Source organism: Pongo abelii, chromosome 4 (genome assembly GCF_028885655.2).
Source record: "Pongo abelii isolate AG06213 chromosome 4, NHGRI_mPonAbe1-v2.0_pri, whole genome shotgun sequence".
NCBI lineage: Eukaryota > Metazoa > Chordata > Mammalia > Primates > Hominidae > Pongo > Pongo abelii.
Genome location: NC_071989.2, coordinates 69034470 through 69062134, shown reverse-complemented (window position 1 = coordinate 69062134; position 27665 = coordinate 69034470). Strand labels below are relative to the sequence as shown.

The window sequence follows — 27665 nt, the reverse complement described above, 5'->3', positions numbered from 1 at the left end:
GTAGACAAATACAAGTACACTATGTTTTTGTACTCCACTTGAAGCTTTAATAGATTCTCCAACTTAATCTGTCCTAAAACAAACTCTGGATTTACAACCTTCAAACCTGCTCCTTCCCCAGAAACCCCACTTCACTCAACAGAAGCACTATAATTTGGGTTGCTAACACTGAACATCTTCAATTTCTTTTCCTTTCTTTCCCTTTACACACACACACACACACACACACACACACACCCCATCAGTAAATTATAACTAAGCCTTAACTATACTTCCCCTTCTCCTACCTACTTCTTCCACTCCGGGCCAAGCCAGTTATCTTTCTTAATTGTTGAAATAGCTTCCAATCTGCTATATGTATCTCCACACTTGCCATTCTACCATCTGTTTTCAATATGGCAGCCAGAGTGTGATCTTCTCAAAATATAACTCAGACCATGTCACGTTCTCAAAACCTGTCAAAGGCTTCCATCTCATTCTGAATCAAAGTTAAAACCTCTTCCCCCAAACACACACACACACGCGCACACACACACACACACGCACACACACTTCTTCCTGGCTTTGTCTTTTCTGATATCTCCCTCAACTTGCTCCAGCCACACAGGCCTCCTAGTTGTCTTGCCCTGCCCCACGGACTTTGTCCTGACAATGCTCTCTGCCTGTAATGCATTTACCTAGCTTCCCTCAGGTCTCTGCTCAAAAATCACCTCAACAGAGAGGACTTTCCTGACCACATCTTGTAAAATTGCACACTTCCCTCTCCCAGGCTCCTCACCTCTCCCAGGCTCCTTAACCGCCCCCCATCTTTGTTTTTCTCCACAGAACTTATCATCACCTGATAATATATGTCTATTAATTTGTTGTCTATTGTCTACTTTAAGGATGACAGGGATTTTGTTATATTTGTGCCATACTCTAGCACCTAGGACATGTAGTAGTTATTCATGTGTATTAAATAAATAAATTATATGAAATATATCATTTAACAGCTGATTTGCACAAGTGGGAGTCAATATGTCAATTTCAACTTAGAATTTCTGTAGAGAAATGTACATATTGTACTCAAGGTGTCCCAGACTATTCTTAAACCATATTTAAGAAGGTGAAATAGAGATATGATTTGATGGTTTTTATTATTATACGGTTTTCAGTATTGGATACAGCAGTGCACAAATTATATTAAAACTACAATTAAAAACTACAATTTCATGCCAAAAAAACCCCGACTTTACTCTGATCATCCTTCAAGACTGTTGTTCTTGATTCTAGCGTTGATATTTCATGTTTATTTCATTACATTTTATACTATTTTAAAATATTAAATATTTAAAGCATATATAAGCTATTTTCACAGTTGATTTGCATTAAGTGGAAGTTAATATCTCAATTCTAACTCAGAATTTCTAAGTAGAAATATACATATTATACCTGAGGTAGACAAATACAAATATACTATATTTACTATAGTATGACTATTTAGTATCTTTAATCCCATAAAAATTAATTACCTGACTTATTTCCACCAAAGCTCTTCTAATTAAAGTTTTGGACCACAGTGAAAGAAAATAAGCTTTAATTTATATGTATTAAATTTTGTATATCTTCCTTTTTCTCTCTCCAATGGAAGTCTTATTAGTGCATAATTCAGACACGTTTGTCTAGCTCTCACATATATGAAAGGTGTTACTGTTAGCTTTTCTAAACAGAACATTGTAACGACTGCCACATCTACAATCCCATTCAGCCAGAAGTGCAACTCCCCAAGCTATGGGAATTTTCTACTAAAGGACTTGAAAGAGTCAATGTTTCATAGTTAAGTTGGGATTAACGAACCATCTTGACCATAGATTTCTGAATTTTTTTTAGTATATAATAATCATTGGCAATTATCTTGTCCAATACCTTCCATATAAAAATAAGAAAAAATGAAATATTCCTCATGTCCTTGGAAAATTGCTGGCTTAGTTTTCTTTTCCCTATAATGGCTTACCATCTGGTCATTCAAACTGGCCCAGCCACTTCTCAAGGCTGCCACACTAGCCTATTACTCCTTCCATGATGTTTTCCCCAATGTTTATATTCCTGGTTCCTCCATGTCATTCAGATCTCAGCTTGAAGAACACTTGTCAGGGAGGTCTTCTCTGGCACCCAATCTAAAGCAGCCTTCGGTCACCTACTAGCATATCTCTTATTTTATTTTTCAGAATAACATGCCTCACTATTTCCTTTCTGAAGTGTTTGTTTTCATATTTATTATGTGTTATTGTTCATCACGGTACATTAAATACAGAGGGTAGCAGCCTTGATTGTTTTGTTCACCACGGTATCCCCAATGAGTAGAACATTTCCTGGCAATTAGTTGGTGCTCAATAATTATGTATTTAATAAATGCATGATGTAATCTTTGTTACTTTTCATATTTGTATTAGTGACTAAAAACCATGAGGGGGCCTAAGAATGTAGAACCCAACAAATACAGACTTTCCACCAGCCACATCATGGGCCATTTAAAAAAACACAAAATTAACTGATCTAATTGTCGTAAGTCTTCAGAGTTATATGCCCAGTTGTTTTTGACATTGCCAGACTACTCTTTGATAAACCTGTCAATACAATTAATTTGTTGATAATATGCATATCTCATCACCAAGTGCAGTCTTACTTTCCTGCATCTGAAAGAAGAAAGACAAGAATGGTTTCTGCTTTCTCTTGACGTTTTCCTTCCCAGGAAATATTTTCCTCAAGTATTTTAGGTGAGTTACATTAGAATATAGAAAAATTAGCTTAAATCTTTTTTATCAGAAAAATACGCTAATCATATTCATTCAACAAATGATTTCTGAGCACCTACTATATATCAGGCTCTTCTCTCATTGGGATTGGTTTCTAATGGAAGGAGCAGATAACAAACAAATAACTAGACGGCAACGTTCACGTGTTATTATATCTTTACCACAGTCCTTTGATGTAGGAATTATCACTCAGACTCACACTGCTAGTTGCAGAGTTGGGATTTGAACATAAATTTCCATTAGTTTAAAGCCTCCTCCCTTTGTACTTCATTGTTTGGAAAAAGAATATTCTATGAAAATTTAAATAATAATAACAAAACTGTGAGTCTTATAGAGCTTTAAAATCATTATAATTTATACAAAAAATAAATTACCCATTTAAACAGAGAAATTATTTCTATGTTTTGGTCATAGAAACTAAGTGCATTATACATTACCATAATACATTACTTTAAACATCTAAAAAATGAATTATAGTATAAATTAGACCTCATCAAAAGATCATTCAGTTACACAGTTTATCAGTTATTGTCCAAAGTGTTCTCAGTAAGACAGCTCTAATTGCTTTAAAGTGTTTAATATGGTGGACATCAGATTCTGGTAGGTGGATAAGCCAATCATTAAGTCAACCGATGCTCCTGTAACTGCCCAATGGGTTCATTTTGCCTGCTGCCCAGACAGAGCCAATTTATCAAAACAAATGAATTGCAATAGAAAAAGTTTAATTCATGCAGAGCCTGCTGAACAGGAGACCAGAGTCTTACTATTACTCAAATCAGTCTCTCTGAAAATTCAGAGACTGGGGTTTTTTAAGGATAATTTGGTAGATAGGATGCCAGGGAATGCTGATTGGTTGGGTGGGAGATGAAATCATAGGGAGTTGAAGCTGTCCTCTTGAGCTGAGTTGGTTCCTGGGTGAGGGACACAAGACCAGATGAGCCAGTTTATCAGTCTGGGTGGTGCCAGCTGATCCATCGAGTTCAGGGTCCAAAAAGTATCTCAAGCACCAATCTTAGGTTTTACAATAGTGATGTTATCCCTAGGAGCAACTGGGGAGTTTTAGAATCTTGTTGACCTCTAGCTGCATGATTCCTAAATCGCAATTTCTAATCTTGTAGCAAATTTGTTAGTCCTACAACAGCCAGTCTGGTTCCCAGGCAAGAAAAGAGTTTGCTTTGGGAAAGGGCTATTATCATCTTTGTTTCAAAGTTAAACTATAAACTAAATTATTCCCAAAGTTAGTTTGGTCTATGCCCAGGAATGAATAAGGACAGCTTGGAGGTTAAAAGCAAGATGGAATCTGTTAGGTCATATCTCTTTCTCTGTCATAATTTTTTCACTGTTATAACTTTTACAAAGACAGTTTTACTCCTATGATAATCCTTCAGTTAGTTCACTGTCTAGTTCCTGGGAGTCTGTTTTGTGGATCCTAACCCTACCCCAAGGATTCTACTGCATTGTAAATTCTGACTTTACATTTAAGACATGGAGTTCTTTGGGGGCAGGGAGATGAATATCTTATTTTAACTATCAAGGGTGAAAGTGCTTTCAAGGATGTAGTATCTGGTGGTGATACCAGAGTCATACAATTCAAATTACAAGCATCTGTTTGTTGTGTTGAGAGCAGGGGCTGATAAATGAGTCACTTTTTATTGTGAGACTGGGTATAAAACAGTCAAAATGATGATTATAACTTTGAGCTCTTCTCCCACTTGAATCAGCCAACAAGATTTTCATACAACGTTTAGACCAGAGTAGCTGATGCTTCTGTTTCTTGCATTTTGTCTGGTTTGGGATCAATTTTGTAGTCATGGATGTAGTTATAGCTCTTAGGTATGTGAACATGAAAGAGGTGTAAGCTCATAAAATAAGAAAATATGTTTTTGTTAAAGTAGACCATGTGCAATTCAAAAACAGTGAACCATATCAGCTAAATAATGGGTTAAATCAGTAGAGACTTTGTCAATCTTGTATTGATTCAATCATTTCAAAATTATTTATTCATTGTCTATAGGTATGCTAGGAGAATAGTTGAATACAAAAAATGTTCTTACACTCAGGAACTTCACAATCAGGTGCAAAAATGAGACAGGCATACTCACATTAAAAATTAAATGACAATTCAAGAGGCAGCACAGGCAGTCTGTGATAAACTGCCATATGAATAATAGCAACAATAAAGTAGATGAGCTCCGAAAAAGGAAAGATCGAGGAAGGCACCATGGAAAAATTTGACATTGCCTTGTGTTTGGAGTTGAATGAGTTGGAAGTGAGTAAGTAGAGGTTATTCCAAGTTGCAGAGAAGTACGGTGGTGGGGGTTATATATGGGGCATTCAAAATGCATGAAACTAGGAATTCGTTTGTCATCTTTGGGAAATTTCAGAAGTAGTTTCTGACCATTTTATGTGGGTCCTTTATTTTCAAGTTTAGACATGGGGATTTTATCCTGAGAATAATGGGGAACCATTGAAGGTTTTCTACAGGGGACAAGGATAGCATGTTGGAATGACTAACCAAATGGAAATATGCACAATTTCTTGAAAATAGGGAGAACGAGAAAGGAAGAAAGCAGAACAGTGGTTCTTGAGTTTAATGTGCCACCTAAGGGCCAGGTGCAGTGGGTCACACCCGTAATCCCAGCACTTTGGGAGGCTGAGGTGGGTGGATTGCTTGAGTCCAGGAGTTTGAGACAAGGCTGGGCAACATGGTAAAACTCCATGTCTACAAAAAATACAAAAGTGGTGGTGTGTACCTGTAATCCCAGCTACTCGGGATGCCGAAGTGGGAGGATCAATTGAGCCCACAAGATTGAAGCTGCAGTGAGCCATGATCGCTCCACTGCACTCCAGCCTGGGTAACAGAGCAAGACTCCTTTGTTAGGAAAAGAGGAAGTCAAATTGTCCCTGTTTGCAGATGACATGATTGTATATCTAGAAAAACCCATTGTCTCAGCCCAAAATCTGCTTAAGCTGATAAGCAACTTCAGTGAAGTCTCAGGGTACAAAATCAATGTACAAAAATCACAAGCATTCTTATACACCAATAACAGACAAACAGAGAGCCAAATCATGATTGAACTCCCATTCACAATTGCTTCAAAGAGAATAAAATACCTAGGAATCCAACTTACAAGGGACGTGAAGGACCTCTTCAAGGAGAACTACAAACCACTGCTCAATGAAATAAAAGAGGATACAAACAAATGGAAGAACATTCCATGCTCATGGGTAGGAAGAATCAATATCATGAAAATGGCCATACTGTCCAAGGTAATTCATAGATTCAATGCCATCCCCATCAAGCTACCAATGACTTTCTTCCCAGAATTGGAAAAAACTACTTTAAAGTTCATATGGAACCAAAAAAGAGCCCTCATCGCCAAGTCAATCCTAAGCCAAAAGAACAAAGCTGGAGGCATCACACTATCTGACTTCAAACTATACTACAAGGCTACAGTAAACAAAACAGCATGGTACTGGTACCAAAACAGAGATATAGATCAATGGAACAGAACAGAGCCCTCAGAAATAACGCCACATATCTACAACTATCTGATCTTTGACAAACCTGAGAAAAACAAGCAATGGGGAAAGGAGTCCCTATTGAATAAATGGTGTTGGGAAAACTGGCTAGCCATATGTAGAAAGCTGAAACTGGATCCCTTCCTTACACCTTATACAAAAATCAACTCAAGATGGATTAAAGACTTAAACATTAGACCTAAAACCATAAAAACCCTAGAAGAAAACCTAGGCGTTACCATTCAGGACATAAGCATGGGCAAGGACTTCATGTCTAAAACACCAAAAGCAATGGCAACAAAAGCCAAAATTGACAAATGGGATCTAATTAAACTCAAGAGCTTCTGCACAGCAAAAGAAACTACCATCAGAGTGAACAGGCAACCTACAAAATGGGAGAAAATTTTCGCAACCTACTCATCTGACAAAGGGCTAATATCCAGAATCTACAATGAACTCAAACAAATTTACAAGAAAAAAACAAACAACTCCATCAAAAAGTGGGTGAAGGACATGAACAGACACTTCTTAAAAGAAGACATTTATGTAGCCAAAAAATACATGAAAAAATGCTCACCATCACTGGCCATCAGAGAAATGCAAATCAAAACCACAATGAGATACCATCTCACACCAGTTAGAATGGTGACCATTAAAAAGTCAGGAAACAACAGGTGCTGGAGAGGATGTGGAGAAATATGAACACTTTTACACTGTTGGTGGGACTGTAAACTAGTTCAACCATTGTGGAAGTCAGTGTGGCGATTCCTCAGGGATCTAGAACTAGAAATACCATTTGACCCAGCCATCCCATTACTGGGTATATACCCAAAGGACTATAAATCATGCTGCTATAAAGACACATGCACACATATGTTTATTGCGGCACTATTCACAATAGCAAAGACTTGGAACCAACCCAAATGTCCAACAATGATGGACTGGATTAAGAAAATGTGGCACATATACACCATGGAATACTATGCAGCCATAAAAAATGATGAGTTCATGTCCTTTGTAGGGACATGGATGAAATCGGAAATCATCATTCTCAGTAAACTATCGCAAGAACAAAAAACCAGACACCGCATATTCTCACTCATAGGTGGGAATTGAACACTGAGAACACATGGACACAGGAAGGGGAATATCACACTCTGGGGACTGTTGTGGGGTGGGGGGAGGAGGGAGAGATAGCATTGGGAGATATACCTAATGCTAGATGACGAGTTAGTGGGTGCAGTGCACCAGCATGGCACATGTATACATATGTAACTAACCTGCACATTGTGCACATGTACCCTAAAACTTTAATAATAATAAAAAAAAAAGAAAACAAAAAAACAATCCACCTAAGGAGCTTGTTAAAATTGCAGATTCTGAACCTTACTCCAGAGATTCTGGTTCAGCAAGTCTGGAGAGTACTCATAATCTCCCTGTTAAGGGTTAGATTCTGATGTAAGTGGTCTTCAGGCCACATTTTGAATAATAATAAATTAGAAGGCTATCACAATAATCCAGGAATGAAATGGTGAAGGTTTGTATTATAATTTTGGAAGTAGGAATGAAAAGAAAGTGATGGTTGGTAGAGATATAGTGAAGGAAGAATTAATAAGACCTAGAAATGTTTGGGTATAAGAAATCAAAGGGAAGAAATAGTTTTAAATGATATTAATGTATTTATCATATTTGATATTTTTGTTAATGTAACTGGATTTGCAAGTCACTTACTTTAAAAAGCCAGTGCAAATAAAAATAATGTACAAATGTAAACCAAGTTGAAAATTTAAGATCAAATGATGGGTATGGGAATATCTGTAAATAGGAAAGAAATTCATAAAACATTAAGCTACCACTTTGTGTTATTTCCAAGTGTATTCTAATAATTAGTTTTCCCCATCATGGATTTAATTAATTCTTAGTCAAGATTTCTGGATTTCTTTAATCATTACCTTTTGAAAGTAGATGTAGAATTCTCAATTATCTAAATCTTCCACATTTAGCTGAGAGACCAACTCTAGGGAATATATTAGAGTATTTTCATAGTTCCATCAGACTATGAACCCCAATTCTTGGTTAAGGCACTATAGCTATGGGAATTGTAGTCCATAGTGAATAAAATATACAATCATGGACCTTATTTTGAATAGCTTCCAGAACAAACATATGCGAACATCTTGAGGAGGTTATTACGGCTAGGTTCTAGCTTGCATCACTAAGTCATCAAGAATGGGAGACAAAAGGTATAAGGAAAAGTTTTCAGTAGAAATTTAAATAATTGTCAGAGGAATTATTTCAGTCTCAGGTTGATGCAAATTTGGGTACAGTGGATGCTGCTTCCACTGGTTTTCAGGAAGCCGTAACCAATAATCAAAAGTGAGCAACTTTTCCAAAAGTAATTCCATCTTTTTTTTTAAAGTTTGAGTTTATTTAATACCTTCATTTAGACATGCGAACAAATTGTTTGCCTTTTCCATTAATGACATCTGAGTACTTGTATAGATTGCCTTCATAGTTCATTTGAGGCATAATGCTTCAAATTAGGAACTGGAAATGTTTCTTTTTAAACATGAATATTGCCTAAAATTGCTGAAATTACCAAGTCTTTAATTTCATCAACAGAAGAAAATAGGCAAAGAAATTCAGGCAACTTGAAGAGTTAAAACATTATGTATAGGTCAGGTTCAGTTCAGTGCAAATAACTGTAGTATTCCTTTATGTTTTAAAGGGATGTTTCGTTTGAGAGGGAATGCTTTCACCTTCTGAAAGGGAAGAGGGAGGTCAAATAGTGACGGAAGAATGAGGACTTGGGAGAAGTTTCAGCTAAGAGGACAAGCAAAAGAAGGCTGAGAAAAAATGGCAATTTGTGGTGGGCGTGTTTGGGAGCTGTAAAGAGAATAGCTCTTGCTTTGGAGTAAACTTCCTCAGTCAGAACTAGGTCCTTGAATTCAGACCAGCTCTCATCTCTTTGGTCCCCTCTGGGGCTGATGGAGGCTGCCGAAATCATCTTTTTCTACATTAATACTCATTTTTCACTCAAAGATGACAGGGAGTATTTAAACGCAGAGAGAATGTTATTTATACATGATGGTTTGTTTGTGATAGAACTTGTCACGTAGTATTTTCTCTTTTTTAACTTTTATTTTAGGTTCAGGGGTACATGTGCAGGTTTGTTATATAGGTAAGCTAGTGTGATGGAGATTTGTTGTAACAGGTTATTTTATTTCATCACCCAGGTACTACGCCTAGTACCCAATAATTATTTTTTCTGTTCCTCCCCCTCCTCCCATCTTCCACCATCAAGTAGACCCTAGTGTCTATTGTTCCTTTCTTTGTGTCCATGAGTTCTCTTAATTTAGCTCCCACTTATAAATGAGAACATTTACTAAATGGATCTTTATAAAAACAGTTTGCCGACCACTAATGAATAAGAAAATATTAGAATAAAAAAGCTCAATGTCACTGATCATTAGAGAAATGCAAATCAAAACCACAATGAGATACCATCTTACTCCAGTCAGAATGGCTGTGATTAAAAAGTCAAAAAATAACAGCTGCTGGCAAGATTTAGGAGAAAAGGGATCAGTATTCGGTTTTCTGTTCCTGCGTTAGTTTGCTAAGGATAATGTCCTCCAACTCCATCTGTGTTCCCGCCAGTAACATTATCTCATCCTTTTTATGGCTGTGTAGTATTCTGTGGAGTATATGTACCACATTTTCTTTACCAAATCTGTCATTGACAGGCATTTAGGTTAATTCCATCTCTTTGCTATTGTGAACAGTGCTGCAAGGAACATTCACGTGCATGTGTTTTTATGGTAGAACAATTTATATTCCTTTAGGTATATACCCAGTTGTGGGATTGCTAGGTTGAATGATAGTTCTGTTTTTAGCTCTTTGAGAAACCATCACACTGCTTTCCACAATGGTTGAACTAATTTACACTCCCATCAACAGTGTATAAATGGTCCCTTTTCTCCTCCATTCTGACTGGAACAAGATGGTATCTCATTGTGGTTTTGATTTGCATTTCTCTAATGATCAGTGACATTGAGCTTTTTTATTCTAATATTTTCTTATTCATTAGTGGTCGGCAAACTTTTTATAAAGATTCGTTTAGTAAATATTTTAGACTTTGTGAGATATACAGTCTCTGTCACACTAAACTCTGCCACTGAAGTATGAGAGCAATCATTGACATTTACTCATGTAATTACATGGGTTTGGCTATGTTCCAATAAAACTTTATTTACAAAAACAGTGAGCTGAATTTGTCTAATAGCCACAGTTTGCCTGACCCTGTTTCATTGCAGTATGTGCTATTTCTATTGTGAATGAAAAGGCTAGCTTAGAAGGCTAACTACTTTTTCTGGCTTAGGAAGCTAACTACTTGCTTTAGCATAGTTTCCTAGGGAAATAGGTTCTAGATTAAAAATAGATGGGAACCTGACCCACACTGTATCTGGCAAATTCTTTAACTAAAGAAATGTAAAATGCTTTGGAGGTACCTAAATAGTGGCTAAAAATTGAGTTCCAGTATTTTCTAATTATGAGATGAGGACACATTTTCCTCATGTGTAAATTAGGAATAACAATACCTTCTTCATAAAAAGGCCATCATGGCTATCAAATGCCATCGCATAAGTGAAGTGCCCACTGCAGCAGCATCTGACACAGTAGGCCCTCCAGTAAACATCTGTTTTCTCCCTTCTCCATTGCCAGGAAACACATATGGAATAGAAATAAAGGTAGAAACAAAGGAGAGAAGAAGGCAGAACTAGTTTCAGTTTTAAAATATAGAAGCTCTTTATCTCACTAAAATATTCATTGCCGGCTTAAAGGCAAAGCCCTATTACTAGTTCAACACAGTTCATAATTTTCAAAAGCACTACACCTAGCATGGTACTGTGGGAGTTCTTGGTTTTCTACTTCCCTAATTTCCTAAATTATATGTATAACGTCATATATGGAATATAATAATGTATATATGTATGTATACTTAGGTATACATGTATTATTTATGTAACAGATACTGTGCTGAGCATTTTACATCTATTATCTCATATAATATTTACAGTAACATTGCAAAGTTGATTCTGTTATTTTCATCGATGAAAAAAGTGACAGAGAGGTTAATGTAACCCATCTGTGGTTACACATCTAGAAAGTCTTGGAGCTGAAATGGAAACTCAGGGCGTTCTGGCTATAATGCCCATTCTCTTAATAACTATGATAAATGACATACTTTTAAGAATGAATATTTAACTGTGATGAGACTACTGATTTGGCTCATTGTCTGAATAGATTCATCATTTCTAAGTTACTTGACCAACATCAAAGAAGAACTGGGTCAATTAGCCCAATCTGTGGTTTATAATTGGCCAATTAGTCCATATCTTTGAATCTGCACAGGGACCACTTGCACATAAATCTAGATCTACATTTGCCACGTGCCACAAAGCATTCTGAACAATTCACTGTGTTCAAAAATGAGATTTCTATTATTTATGCATGAAGAAAATATGCTGTTTTCCATGCACTGAGCCAGGGGGAAAACTACTCAGCCTTGGTAATATTAGACCATGGATCTTCCATTTATTTTAAATGGTAGTGTCATGCTGAGGAAAATAATGGTTCATATCCTTCTTCTCCTTCCTCCAAATACTATGTCAAAACTACTTTGATTAAAATAAATAAAATCTTGTATCACTGTGTCAAGTCTGTAAGAAGACAGAGCAAGCAAGCAAAAACATTAAAAACTAAGGTGTTGGAGAGTCTGCCGTGACTTGTGAATTCTGTATATTTTTTCCTTTCCTGAAGTCCTTATTTTCTTTTCTTTTACTTACCAAGTTACTTGGAAATTTAACAATTTAATAAAAATAAACAGTATCTTTTCCCAATATTTAAAAAAAAATGTATTATTCATTAAAAATTTTGCATTCACAAAAAAGTGAATAATTGGGCTCCAATCTGAGTTAGTTTATGAGTGTTCCCCAGGCACCTATCCTCTCTCTTTTGGAGAGAACATGTATTCCTTGAGGACAGATTAAGAAACTAGTCTTCCCTCAATGCTGGGAGCCTCTTTGAAGTCTTGTTTACTTCAGATCTTAAGGGAGAATTGTGGTACAATGAAAAGTATCAAGTTTGTTATCACTTGAGGAAACACCATTTGATCTAATGAGCTAGACTTTTTCATCTTTCAATTCATGAAATTGCATTTTGGAGGTCTTGGATAATTATCTAAAAATATTCACAGACCCCTTGGAAGCTAATGAATTTAAACTTGGATGGCTAATCCTAGAATGGCTTTATTCTAGCAAAGGGGGAGAAAAACTCGCCTTCTTCTGTTTATTTAAGGTTTCTAGTGTGGGGTCCTGGTTCTAGTTTGGGGTCCTGGAGTTCCTTTCAATGTGTTTCCATAATAGCCTGATTCAGAGGAGTCAGGGAGAAAGAAAGAAACAAAAGGAAAATGCCTTGTTTATTTTATTTACATATATATACGTATCTATACATATGTAAAATGCACATGGTAAAGCATAGTATTTTGCACAAAATCTTAAGTAAAGACAGACTTGGGTTTAGATTTATAATAGGATTTAGTAATACTAATACCAGTAACAGCAGCAGCAGATTCTTGAGAGCATGAATGGATTACTTTATGTAATTCCTACAAAGTGCTATCATGTATATTTTGTCACTAGTTTATTTTACAGATGAGGAAACTAAGGCTCAGCAAAGCTGTAAAACTTGGCAAAAAAGATGCAATTTTTGAGGATTCTGATTTGTTCTGTCTGGTGCTTATACCCATCTTCTTAAATAGAACAGTCATGAGGAAATTGACAATGTCCACAGACATAAGACATGCTCACAGAGAACTAGGTACTGGGACACTGCAGACAGGCAGGCAGGGAACACTGGCCTGAAGTATGAGCTTTGAAACTGGCAGTCTTCATTGTAATCCTGGCTTTGCCCTTGCTGTCTGTATGTCCTTGGATGAGTTACCATCTTCTGTGTGCTTCAGTTTCTTTATCGGTACAACGGGGTTAGTAATAAACTAATTTTTGAAAACCAGCTAAAATAATGCCTGGTTCATAGTAAACCCAATAAGTAGTAGTTGCCAATTTATTAGGTTGGTGCAAAAGTAATTGCAATTTTTTTCTATTACTTTCAATCACAAAAATCGCAATTACCTTTACAACAAGCTAATAGGTATCCTGCCCTCTCTGTCTTATCCCTTTTATCCTTTAGAGCAGCTAAACATTAGACGAGTGCCTCATCCAGAGATTTATTGCAATATTTTATGCATCAGAACAGTTTGAAGAACCTGAGATAATATTGAGAAGATACAAAATTTTTCTCTGTCACTCCCCATCTTCTATTTTAAACTAGTAATTCTCCTCTCTTGCCTGCAAACCCCACTTCCTAATCCTTAGGCAACTATCCTGAGTTCTTGTTAGTTATTACTAATTCCTGCTGTGATGTTTGTTGATAGCTACAATGTTAGATGATAAGGAATATTATATTTTAAAGGCAGATATTTGATATTTGAGAAATAAAATTGCATTCTCACTCCAAGAAAAGTTTCTGCACATCCGAAGGATGTGGGGGATAGATATTTGGGAATATATGTGTGCCAGGATTGGGCAACTCACAGCCAAAGAATGGAACAGGTTTACCTTGGATTTGAGAGCTACACACACCACTTCACAAAAATTTTTATCTTAATTTGGTATTAACTTTATTTAACTATAAAACTTTAAAACTAAACTTTGGGAGGAGGATGAATTTTGTTTTAAAGATGTTTGTAGTTATTTTTAACTCAGAGTTCTATTTAGGTTCCCCAAATTTTGTGCTACAACAGTTTTAAAAGTCTGCCCAGTTATTTAATCTGGGGAGATTACAAATACAGTGTTGATGACTGGCCTGCGGCTCTCTCTTCTGAAATGGAATATTCAACTCCACATGGCTTACTGCTTCTTCCTATCCCACTTAGTTTCATCTCTTCTGCTGGTGATGATGTGAGTTCCCTGCCTGCCCTGTGGGGTTACAATTGCCCTTATGGTTTTTCTTATACAATATTCAGCATTATAACATATGTAGGTTATAGAGCATATAATTTATGAACTGCAATATTATCAATATGTTGTATCTACCTGTGAGCTCTTTCCTTCTCTCAGTTACCATCTTTTCCTTCACCACTCACTGTGTAACAACCATCTTAAATTTTCATGAATTGCATAACCTTTCCATTTTTAATACTTTAAAAAAATCATATATGTATGTATCCTCTAAAATCTTGCTGTGTAAGTATGGTCCACAGATTTATGCATGAACATTGCCTGGGAGCTTATTAGAAATACTGAATTTCAGCCCTGCCCCAGGCCTACTGAACCAAAATATGTATTTTAACAAGAATTGCTGTTGATTTACAGGCACATTAGTTTAAGAAGCACTACACCAAAATATATTATTTTGTCTTCCTAGGGGTTGTTTTGTTTGCTTGTTTTCTTATTTGTTTCTTGTTTTTGAGTGTTATAAGAATGACATTCTGTTTGTTGTCTTCTGCCACTTGCTTTGTTTGCTCGACAGGGCATTTTAAGATTCATCCAGGTTTCTTTCTGTAGTTGTGTTCATGGCTTCCTGATGTAACATTTGTGCTAATAGTCCTTCCTGCTAAACATTTAGTTTGTTTCTAGCTTGTCTTATAGTGTATAATCCTGCTATGAACAGTCTGGTACATGTCTCCGTGTGTGTGTGTGTGTGTGTGTGTGTGTGTGTGTGTGTGTGTGTTTGCATGTAAGACATTTTCTGTGCTGTGTACTCCAGGAGTAAAATTATGAATTGTAGTGTATGTGAATGTTTACCTTTACCAGATAATGGTAAATTGTTTTACCACCAGCAGTATATGAGTTTTCGTTGATCTACATCTTTTCAAATACATGGTGTCATCAGGCTTTTTACTTTTTGCTGACCTAGTGGACATAAAATGCCCTCTCACTGTGGTCTTTATTTGCATCTCCCTGATTACTAATGAGATTGGTCAATTTTTTCATCTATTTAATTACCATTCTGCTTTCCTTTTCTGTGAAATGCCTTTTCATGTATTTTGACTATTTTTCCATTTTTCTCTCATTGATTAATAGGAGTACTTATTTTGAAATAGTCCTTTGAGAGTTACATGGGTTGCTATGTTTTCTTCCAATTTATGACTTATTCTCTCACTTTCTTGATCACTCTTGAATAGAAGTTCCAAATGTCAGTATAGTTTATCAGTCTTTCGCTGTTAACTGCTTTTGTATTTTTTTAAAAAAATCCTTCCTTGCATGAATACTATAATACTATTCTAATAATATCAGTGGATGGGTGGTTTAATACATAATTAGAGCTCTAAGATGATATTAACTGAAATATTAAACCAGTCTTCGACTGGTATTCTTAAATAACTCATCGATTGGCATTTTACTTTCAAAAGGCCTATGTTTAATTTCTCCCGTTTGTCATCCAGGCAAGATCACAAGTTTTGGACTTAGCTTGACGAGGCTCAAATCCAGGCTTTGAAACAGCAAGTATCCGACCTTAGTTAAGTAATTGTCCCCATAAGCTTCAGTTTCCTCATATGTAAAATAGTTGCTGCTACAATTCCTCTATTTTAAGAAATCCATTAATTACAATAGTTGAGTCAATTTAATAGGAGCTTTTTAAAATGAGAACTATTAGTTTAAATTTACATTTTCTTAAGTGATTTAAAAATGCATACATTTTGCCTTACCAATGCCTACCTACCACATTACTTTTCATCATCTCAAACTATAAGATTAAATCTTTTCTACATTAAGAATCTAAAGATCTTTATACAGTTTTAGCCTTTGGTAGTTGGGCCTAATTTCAAAGTGACAAGCTCTTTCATGATCTCTTTTACATTTTTGAGATCAAGAGTGACATTTCAAGGCATATTGATTCATTTTTATAAAAACTGTCACTATCAACCACAAAAAGTTAAACATCTCTTAAAAGTCAGCTAAGAGCTTGTGACAGATGGACATTTAGCAACTGAGTAATCATTCTTCAGGTCTCACAAATCAGTCACTTTGAAAGTTCTATGACATCTTCTGAGGGATTTGGTAATACCTACTCGTTTTAACTGTATTGCTGCTGTGTGACTGGCCATGATTTTATAGTCATTTCAATGCTAAAACAATATGCAGCTTCCAATATCATTCTTATGAATATCTTGTTGCTTTTCAATAAGATATGGAAGTGCAGTTTTTCTCCCAGAAAGAAATATTTTTTCACTTATAGTAAATCTTTGTCTCCCACCCATGTCTTCCTACATACAAAATAACTTAGCTCTTCAATGAGGTATTAATAGTTATAGTATAAACTTTTGAAGACATTTTAAGTAAATAGTATATATATATATATGTATATATATATGTGTGTGTGTGTATTATATATATATATATATATATTTTTTTTTTTTTTGAGATGGAGCCTTGCTCTATTGCCTGGCCTAGAGGGCAATGGTACGATCATGGCTCACTGCAACATCCACCTCCCAAGTTCAAGCAATTTTCCTGCCTCAGACTCCAGAGAGGCTGGGGTTACAGTTGTGCATTACCACACCTGGCTAGTTTTTGTATTTTTAGTAGAGACAGGGTTTCACCATGTTGGCCAGGCTGGTCTTGAACTCCTGACATCAAGTGATCCACCCACCTCGGCCTCCCAAAGTGCTGGGATTACAGGCATGAGCCACCGCACCCAGCCAAATAGTCTTAATTTAGTTAAGTGCAAAGTCCATCAATCTGTAGCTATATGAATACAAGTCAGAAATCCAAAGTCCTTACCATGACCAGCATGGACTTCCTTGATCTGTCCTCATTTCCAAACAGCTTTCATCTGACTTCATCCCAGGCCACTGGTTGATTTACTATTCCTCAGCCATAACAAGCTGGCTGCCATGTCTTTGCACTTGATTTTCCCACAGCCTGGAGTGCTGGCTTACTCCCTTGCTTCCTTCAGGCCACTCTACCATTACTCTTTTGGATAAGCCTAACTTGCTAGCCAATGCAAAATAGCACTCCCAAACATCACACTCCAACTTCTTAATTTGCTTCAGTTTGCTTCATAGCACTGAGCTCCTCTATCTGATATTATTATTTATATGTCTCTAATTAAAACAGACAGAATAAACACTTAAGCATATGTATATATATATTTATCACTTAAGCATATATATATATGCATGCTTAAGTGGTAAAAATATATATATTTATTATATTTATTTATATATTTATATATTACATATATTTATATATTATATATATTTTTATATATGCTTAGGTGTTTATTCTGTCTCTTTTAATTAGAACAGGAGGGCCAGAACTTTTCTTTATTGACTTTTTTATCTCCAGAACTTAGGGTTGGCACATATTAAGTGCTCAATAAATATTGGTTAAATGGCTGAATTAATGTTGAGACAATCAGGTGAACAGGTGTTTTCTCTGCAGAGTTAGAGTCCAACAGGCTATTCTCAACATTGGCAGAGGACTAGCACAGTTCTTTAGTCTCCACCGAAAGACTCATCCTGATCATTATAATGTTAAAATGTGAAGAAAAAAGCATATTGTTGCAAGAATTAAATAAAATAATGTATGGAAGATGTTTGCCAGAACCAGAATATCAAATATTAATTGTTCAATAAATGCAATAAAATTAATTCCATCTGAATCAATCCTTACCCCTTCCTTTCCTGTAACAGTGGAAATGTTGGTTTTTTTCTAGTTTGGGCAAATGCTTCCATCTGTGCCCTGCAGTTCAACGCTCCCCAACCCCATCTTCTCAGGGACAACATATTGTTATTTTCCTTCCTTTTGTCACATCCGTTATTTCTCCCTCTCTTTGCATCCTACTCATCAACTTTAAAACCTGCTGCACCCAGAAGGGGGTCCTTTTGATAATGTATACAAAGTCACTACATTGCCTTTAGGGGACACTGAATAGGAGGTAATTCTTTATCAGGCTTCTGCTTATTGCTTAGCTGTCCTTGCAGGTTTATAGAATTATTTGCCATTTTCTGAATGTCCAATGCCCCACAATATCTCTCATCTCTAAGTTATTCTCTTCACCAGTCTCTGCCCAAAATGCCTTTACTCCTTCATCTCCCCAAGACGTACACACGTTCATGGTCACACATATGTATTCACACATACTGAAAATAGCTAATTTCAATGTGTACTTGAGGTCTTGGCCTCAGATTAGATGCCACTCTCTCTTTGGTGAGGACTCGCTGAGCCGTAAGAGTTGAATGTTCTTCCAGCAGACACTACATATCCGCATCAGTATATCTCTTCCCCCCCATCTTCCCAAATTATAGTTGCTTATTTATTTCCTCTGCAAGACACAAAACTCCTTGAGGATAGTAATTTTTTGTGCATGTTTGTGAATGCAATATCAAAGTCATCCTGAGAATTAGCACACAGTAGATAAGCAATATTTTTACCTTGAGCTGACAAGTGGAATGGTATCATTAGAAAGTTACAAAATTGATTTTGTGATACTGAGCCTCCAACTAGTTGGAGATTAGTGTGCTGCTGAATTTGCATTAGTGTGCTAGTCAAAGACAAGGATATTCAAGTACAGCATTTCTTAGTTTCATATTAATTGCATATTTCTGTTTATTTCATATTAGACAAAAATTACTGAAAAGCAGCCTAATATACTGCATTGGAAACAATATGATAGAGACTTTAATACTAGTACTTGTACTGGCAATACTGACAATATTATCTTGTATATGTATAGGTTTCTACAAATTTAAGAGCCTTTCATATATCTCAAGGAAATATCATAAGAGCCTGTTTCTACTCAACATTAAAAACCTAAGTGAAATCTGAGACTTTCAATGCCTTTTGGATATGTAATTAGACAGGAGTTTAGCCTTTTGTAACACATATGATGATGAAAATTTCCAATTTTAAGCTGACTGTTGGGCATCAAGATGACCATCTTTACAAATGAAGTAGCACTCATGTGCTCAAGTATACATAGAATGTATGCAAAGTGAAAGTCTCCTTTAAATCTTCCTTCCATTGACTTGAGCAATGAGAACACATGGACACAGAGAGGGGAATATTACACACTGGGGCCTGTCAGGGGGTGGGAGGCTGGAGGAGGGATAGCATTAGGAGAAATACCTAATGTAAATGACGAGTTGATGGGTGCAGCAAACCAACATGGCACATGTATACCTATGTAACAAACCTGCACATTGAGCACATGGACCCCAGAACTTAAAGTATAATAAAAAAAGTAAAAAAAAAAAATCTTCCTCCCATTGCCAAGATAGAAATGGACCCTTAGTTACTGCCACTTGCCATCTCACTCTGTGTTCTGGATAGAAATGGTGCTTGCTCTCTGCTAGCTGTTAATTGACATCACTTCTGCCAGACCTCTCCATCATTATTGACAAGAATGTTCTCCCTTGTTAATTGCCCAGCAGCACATTGAGTGATTGATTGTATCTTTTGGACAGATTCGAAATGCATTTGCAGAAAAGGGTGGGGGTGGTAATGACATAATGCATGGTAATGACAGCAACTAACTGCTTATTTAAGTTTGTTCAGGAAAAAGATACTGATCATTTACCTGATTTTTACTTTTTATATAGATATGCTAATGGTAAGTAGTGATAGCTTTCAAGGATGTCCCATATTAACCCAATGCTTCACAAAATCTCTCAGACTGTGTCCATAAAACTCCAAAATCTATGGTCAACTAGTGGGGAAAAAAATGGATAATTTGTTTAACATATAAGCAGGGAAAACCAGTGGGTACATGGAATATTTTACATTTTTTTGTTTTAATTAAAAGTAGGAAATACCTAGATTAATGAGAACAGTTTTTAAATGGAAGGCTGGGAATGCTCAATATTCAACAGTATAAGGTTTTCTTTTAGCATAGAGGCAACTAGAGCAATAGATAAAGTGCATATTTTCATGAGAACTTTGCTTATAAGCTGGATTTCCCTAGAAGTATTTGAGACACAAGGGCGAGTCAACTAATAGTACCTACAGTGTTTTTGCAACCATTTAATGAGAGAATAAGTCTGGATCAGTAGTTACTGATGTATGAAATCACATGAACAGTTTTTTAAATGCTGATGCCTTGATCCTCCCCTAGAAATACTGATTTTATTTGTCTAGGCAGGGTAATGATGATCAAACTTTACTCTGAAGCAGCATCTTCTCACAAACTTGGTAAAAGTATAAAGCCTCAAGCCCTATCCTGCTTCAAGGAGCCTGGGTCTTTGTGTGCTGGATTAGCTCTCCTGGTGATTCTGATAACATCAAAGTTTGGAATCACTGCTCTAGGTTCAACATCAGACATTTTTTTTCAAGCTCCCCCAGGTAATATTCCCTAGGTACAGCCAAGGCTGGGAACTGCTGATTAAAGTGATATTTAGGATTCTTCCCAGCCTGGCAGGAATATTAAAAATTGCTACCTTTATTAAACATTCATTGCATATAAGACATTGTGCTAAGTATTATTTCATTAAATAATTGCAAAATTCTGTGAATTAGGTAATATTAGTACTACTTTGCATATGGGAGACAGGGAGGGTAATAATTTAGCTAAAGTAACATGGGTAGGAAGTGGTAGATTGGAACTCAAGCTGTAACCTCAAAGATCACACAAGAAACTATTACTATCAATAACATTTTGGAATTATAAGTTAAATTAAAAACTCTACAAGTTGGAAACATATTAAATGATTTTCTTACATTTTAAAATGTTCCTGACTTGCAATTACATAGTAAAAACAAAACAAAGAATTTTTAAAAATCAATGGGTAATATATAAAAGATAAAGTGTTCATGAGTAAAAAGGAAGGAGCAAACTGGTGGTGAAAATCATGTTAGATTTGAATTATTCCAATTTAATCTGGAAAAAATTATAAGTTACTTGTACTGTTAGTATATGAGAAATTAGAATAAGAGTTTCAGATAGAGGTATTTTGCCACAGTTATATTGAGGGGAAAGGTGGAAAGCATTTCAGGGGAAAGAAGAAATTTGTATACTTCTTTAAAATGGTTTTGGATGTTAATAATGCAATGAATTAAAAGAAAAAGGCAGTCTATACTGCAGACCACTTCCATTTCTCTCCTTTTGTGTTTGGGAAAATACTGGCTTAGTGCCCTCCTAGGCATGGTAAATACTTTGACCACTGCCACCAGTCACACTTGTGTCTGCAAAGGGTCAAAAAGAGTGCCTTTGTAAAGTATGGTTTAGTCCTACACAGTGAAGAGTGGTGCTTAGGAGATTGCCTTGTTTCTCTTAAGACACAACCTTTCTCAGATTTTGTGTATAGTCCACATATGAGCAGAGGGCTCATATTAAACGGATGGAGGAAAGGTATATTTCGAACCATAAATAAATAAATAGCATGAAGAGATGATGAGGGCCTTCTCCTGCCACTTGCACATTTCATGGACTGTTCTTGCTGATAAGCAAAGTGAGCACTTATTTTCATTGGCATTATTTTCCCAGTGACATCTAGACTGTGTGGAGAGTGTTGAATTTTCAGCAGTCTAGAGAGTTTGAGACATGGTTCCTGATTCTGGTACTGTAGCATCCATTACATGATATGCATGAAATGTACATATGAAATTATGTTAAGACTGAGTGTGTGGGAAGAATAGAATAATTACACAGCCAACAAGTTGTTGTGAGTCCTAAATATATTATCGTTCAAATAATGGATGGTACTGTGGTAACTTCCACAAAGAAAAATTCTAGAATTATTTTAACAGTAAGCAAATTGCATTTCATCTTTAAGTAATATGGTCAAATAAAAAAGGTACAGGGAAAAAAGTGTTTATATATTGCTCTGAAATCCTCTTGGCTTCTTAAAAAAACATTTGACACTGCAGGAAAATGCTAATTAAAGGAAGACAAAAGTTGAATTTGGATTCTAGTGCCTCATAGGACTCTAATTTCTGTGAATATTGATACAACATGTTTTTAAAACACTTTAGTAATAGAGCTGTGTTCTGCTGGAAGTGGCAGAAAGGCAAATTGCAGGCAAGCACTGAAGTTAGAGACTACCGAAGATAATCAGAGGTTTGTAATTGAAAAGGTACCTTAACCTTAACTCTGGCCAGCGGGCTCAGCCATGGCTCTGCAACTAAGGACGACTCGCCTTGATTTCCAGCGAGGACCACTCCCGGGGCCAAGTTGGAGGAAGATCTTCAAGAGAAAACATTGGGCATTCTCCCTGCTGTGGGAAAGAGCCACATAATGTTTTATCCTGTGTCAGGGAAAGAGACTGAATTAATCTTACTATTGGATCTTCACCCAGATCCAATTTTTCAGCGACGCGCATAGACAATATTCCAGGCAACTTTGCCAGGTCACATTCCTTATCTTTGGAAGCACCAGCATGGGGCTCATCGTCAACAAGCTCTGAGAACCAGCCAGGAATCGTCAAACTCCATTTCTCGAAGAGCACTGAGGCAAGCGGAGGTGAAGAGGAAGCCTCCGGGGCAGTGGGGAGCAGTGTGGGGGAGGGAGGCGCGGGCACGGCGAAGGGAAGGATCAGGAGGACAGGTCTGACTCCTGACTGGCTGGAGTGGTGTTGGAGAAAGTCACAGCTCGGGCGTGCCAGCCTGGAGCTGTCCAACTTTTCAGCAGCTCCGGGATCAGGGTTCCGGTGCTCTGGACCGGGGAGGCGGCTACCACTGCCGCCGCCGCCGCTGCTGCTGCTGCTTCTGCAGCTCGAGTTGCTGACAATCCCTGCTCTCGCCGCCGGCGCCCAAAGGAAAGAAGGAAAGAAGAAAAGGAGGAAGAAGGACCAACCTCTGGCGAAACTGGGCACCGCGCACCCTAGTCTTGGTGACTTGGGGAGCCCGAGAGCGTGTCTCTGCCATAGCCTCGGTGGAAGGAGCCCTGCTGCGTTGTGACCCCTCCCGCTGGCAGGGCCCCCTCTCGGTAGCCCTGAGGCTCTGGCGCCTTCAAGTGAGAAGCTAAGCACCAGCCTCTGCTGGGCTGCAGAAGCGGCGGCGGCGGTGCAGCAGCAGCATCAGGAAGGCGCTCGGGCCAGCGCGGTGAACCCGGACTGGGCAGCAGAGCGCGGAGCCGCGAGCCAGGATGGAGGCAGAGGGTAGCAGCGCGCCGGCCCGGACGGACAGCGGAGAGGGCAGCGACAGCGCCGGCGGGGCCACGGTCAAAGCCCCCAAGCATCTCTGGAGGCACGAGCAGCACCACCAGTACCCGCTCCGGCAGCCCCAGTTCCGCCTCCTGCATCCCCATCACCACCTGCCCCCGCCGCCGCCACCCTCGCCCCAGCCCCAGCCCCAGTGTCCGCTACAGCCGCCGCCGCCGCCGCCCCCCCTGCCGCCGCCCCCGCCGCCGCCCGGGGCTGCCCGCGGCCGCTACGCCTCGAGCGGGGCCACCGGCCGCGTCCGGCATCGTGGCTACTCGGACACCGAGCGCTACCTGTACTGTCGCGCCATGGACCGCACCTCCTACGCGGTGGAGACCGGCCACCGGCCCGGCCTGAAGAAATCCAGGATGTCCTGGCCCTCCTCGTTCCAGGGACTCAGGCGGTGAGTGGAGAGCGCCCCCTCCCCCATTCAGGCAAAGGGTCACCTCCCCTCTTCTCAAATACTCCATCTAAGTCGGCTTATCACCACCAATTCTAGACCCAGGGTAAAATGCTAGTCTGGAAATTGGGGGAGGACAAAGAGTGGTGTGCCTATCCTTTATTGAGAGTATGCTATTCAGGTGTGTGTAAGAGACCCCCCAAAAGTACTGCATAAATGTTAACTGGGGCCGTGTGTGTGTGTGTGTGTGTGTGTGGTGCGCGCGCTTCCCAGTTATCTGTGCCACGCACCAGCCCTCTCCCCACCCACTTCCATACCTCCCTGGCTAGTGAGACTAAACAGGCAAAATCAGTTTGCTCTGGGTGGAGAAGAGAAGGTGAAGGTTTTGCGGGATTTGACCAGCGAAAGCACCCAGCATCTGTCCACTCACCCCATTGGGAGGAGGGTCAGTGGGGCTGCTCTGACTGGGGAGGAGGGGAGAGTGAGAAAGCCTGGTCCCAGGATTGCAGCTAAAAGCCTGAGAACAACTCGCATTTCTCTTCGTCAGGTGGAGAAGTAAATTGAACAGCAAAAGGGGAGAACAAACACGTGGGTGACTTGGAGAGTTTGGAGCAAAATGCTCAGCAATCCTTAAGAGAGAGAAGGGTGTGAGGGAGGGAGAAGGAGCGAGGACGCTGTGGGAGTTACACTGTATCGGTGTGTGCGAGCTTGTGTGTAGGGAGACCGTGTGTGTATCAGTCGTCCCCGCAAAATCCCAGGAAGAAAGCGCCTTGTTTTAGCAGCAGGCAAGACTTAGAGATTTGATTATAGTGATTTCTCCTTAACGTAAGTGCTCCGGAAGACAGGGCAGGGAAGCCGCCTGTCAACCGGGAGTTTTAATAGAAGTTGACCACTGCTTCTCCAAGGAAATGAGTAAAGGACCAATTACAGCCATTCTGAGGAGTCAGCTCCAGATTCTTAACTCAGGCGTGGAGGTGGATGTGGGGCCCACGTTTGGTCCCTTTCCTGATAACCCAGGGACAGCTCCTTTCTTCCCTGTCCCAGGCCCTCCACGCCGTGAATCCCCTCCCCCCCACAGACACAGGAAAAATATTTCAGGAGCTGCGGATCCTTGGCACATCTAACAGTAAAGTAGAGGGGTCGGCATCTAACCTTAGATGTGGACAGGCATCGATGTACTGCACCTCCAAGCCGCAAGCCTGGACAATGGACAGTTATAAATTGTAAATCAGGTCTGGGTGTGGAAACAGGAAAATCTAGGGCTGGGATTGTTTGTCCAACTCTGATTGACAGTAGATTGGACTGATCAGAAAATCATAATGGTGTTCAAATGTGTGTTTGAGTTGTGTGTGTGTGTGTGTGTGTGCATGTCTCTGTTGTATACACTATGTACAAGGGAATCCAGCCAAACTATCATAACCCTGATGTGTACACATCATTTCAGCTTGCATATATGCTCTTAGCCCTTTGCCTGCCTCACACCCTTAGGTACATTGTTGGAGATGTTCTTGTATCTGTTGAATGGCAAGAATAAGAATTGTAATTAATAACCTCAATTCAGATCAATTTAAACTCTGACAATTGGTGTAGACTGTAGACTTTCATAAATTAATATAAAAGTTTCATTTTTCAGCCAAGACTGCTAAGACCCTTTGTTTGAAGAAGTGGATGTCCTTCTCTCTCCCCTTTGGTTGAGCATGACACTATGTGGGACCCCAATGATAGAATGAAGGCAAGCATGATACTTTGTATATTTGACCTATTAATAGAAAAATACTGTGTGATCATGAGCCCTTAATAAACATTAAATAAGAACAAGAGTTCTAGCTTGATCTGTGGGCTGATTGATTTTGTAGAATTTCTTAATTGACTTCATTTTTTTAATAAAATAGAATATGCCTGAGAGAGTGGAAGAAAGAAAAATAAGCTAATTAGAATAGAGATATTGCATCATTGATTTGAATTTATTTTTTGCTATGCTCTCTACATTGATTAATTGTTCTATTTGAAATTTTTAGTTGAATGGTTCACAGGCAAACTAAGATGTATAATATTTATATGTAGCTGCCACTGTGGCTCACCTGATATATCATTGTCATTCTATTTAAGGATCCTTAGACTTAAAATTCTTTACAACACTTGCATATTCCCCACATGCTCACACATTGCATGTCATGTTTTTCCTTAATAGAGTTGCTTTTGCAAATAAATATGTCTTTAAGGAGGACATGGATATTAGTTTCATTCTTTAAAGAGAACAGCAACAATACTTTTTGATTTTAAAGAGAACAGCAACAATGCTTTTAAATTATCAAAGAAATTTTACATTTATTAACTTATTTGAATCCTACAACACTGAGATGAGATGGTATTATCTCTATTTGATAGACAAGAATGCTGAGCCCCAGAAGATGCGAGCAATTTGTTCAGTATCACACAGACTGTGAGTGCTAGAGCTAAGACTGAAACCCAAGTCTCCTGCCTCATCAAAGGTGGTGAGCCCACCTAAAATAAATGTGTGCAGAACCTGGGCCTGTTGACAGCATCGAGAAATATATGAAACCAACATGAAGTTTATATCGACTGATACTACAGGACATAAAGCCTGAATGAACTAAAAATGAGATATGGTTTAAATCCATTTTTAACAAAATGACATATATCGCAAGCTTCTAGAAGTAATTAGAGATTTTAACTTTAGAAACTCTGGGCAGTATAAACTGGTGTTAGTAATCACAATAGAGGCAAACCAATGTATTTGTTGACTTTGTAAAATGCATATAATAATACTTATGAAACAGTGTTCAGATAAATTAAAGCTAGTGAGAACATCTAACGTCTTTTCCAATAATTTTCTAAAAGCAAACAAGAAAAGGTGTGTGTGTGTGTATGTGTGTGTGTGTGTACGTGCGCACCACCATCTTATCATCATCCAAATGGGGGGTTTAAATAGTCTATCAAGTTAATGTCTCTGCAAAAGCCTCATGGGTGGATGGATGAATGATTCCCTATGGATTATCAAGAAAAATGTATCTTTTATAAAGCTATTTCTAGTATGTACTGTAGCATTTCCAGATATTATCTTGGCTGAAATTTTGAGAATTTGTAACAGTTTATGAAGCAATGGGAAAGAGGAATCTTGGTTTAATGAAAAAATTTATATAAGCAGTAAGGAGACAACCCTTAGATATTTTGTGGTCAATTCTTTTAAGTCCATGGAAAATTTGGATATGTTAAATAAATTTTGTATATAAAGTGTGTCTGTCAAACAAGGTAGATTCATGTCTTAATCTCAACATGCAAGAAATTTCAAACAATAAAATTACCAGAGAAATGAGTCTCTGAGTTATCAAGAGAACTAAATGAAATATGAAAAAAGTTTAAAACAGTCTTGAAAAATGTACATATCAGATTAATCATTTCAACCAATAGTCTTCAAAATGTGACAACGATTTAACTGAACTGATAAATAATTTTATTGTTTCTTTGACTTTACACAACAAAATATTTTCCTTATCAGTAATGTGTTTTTTGAAATACACAGGAGCTGTGTATTTTCAATAATATAATACACTAAGGTTGAAAATACAAGCAGCATGGATGATTCCTTGATATTATAAAATATTCTGGATTATAGTGATACAAATATCCAGAAGAGGACATTTGATTTAGATACTTTATTTGATCCATTTATTTTTATCTATTTATATTTATTATTTTTTTTAGAGACAGGGTCTCACTCCGTCAC

General features: G+C 37.9%; 2 protein-coding genes across 4 annotated transcripts in view; both read left to right on the top strand.

The window, feature by feature from the left end:
- PDE4D (phosphodiesterase 4D) overlaps nt 1–27665 on the top strand; it is a 1542529-nt gene that overhangs the window by 599240 nt on the left and 915624 nt on the right. The gene's annotated exons all lie outside the window — the stretch shown is intronic.
- Nucleotides 22898–27374, top strand: LOC134761394 (3',5'-cyclic-AMP phosphodiesterase 4D-like). Its single transcript, XM_063724114.1, has 2 exons — nt 22898–23920; nt 25551–27374. Exons 1-2 carry the CDS (start codon nt 23463–23465, stop codon nt 25561–25563), a joined length of 471 nt encoding a protein of 156 aa, XP_063580184.1. The 5' UTR covers nt 22898–23462; the 3' UTR covers nt 25564–27374.

Coding starts and splice junctions, on each gene's coding strand:
- LOC134761394 (XM_063724114.1), top strand. CDS start 23,463: ATGGAGGCAGAGGGTAGCAGCGCGCCGGCCCGGACGGACAGCGGAGAG.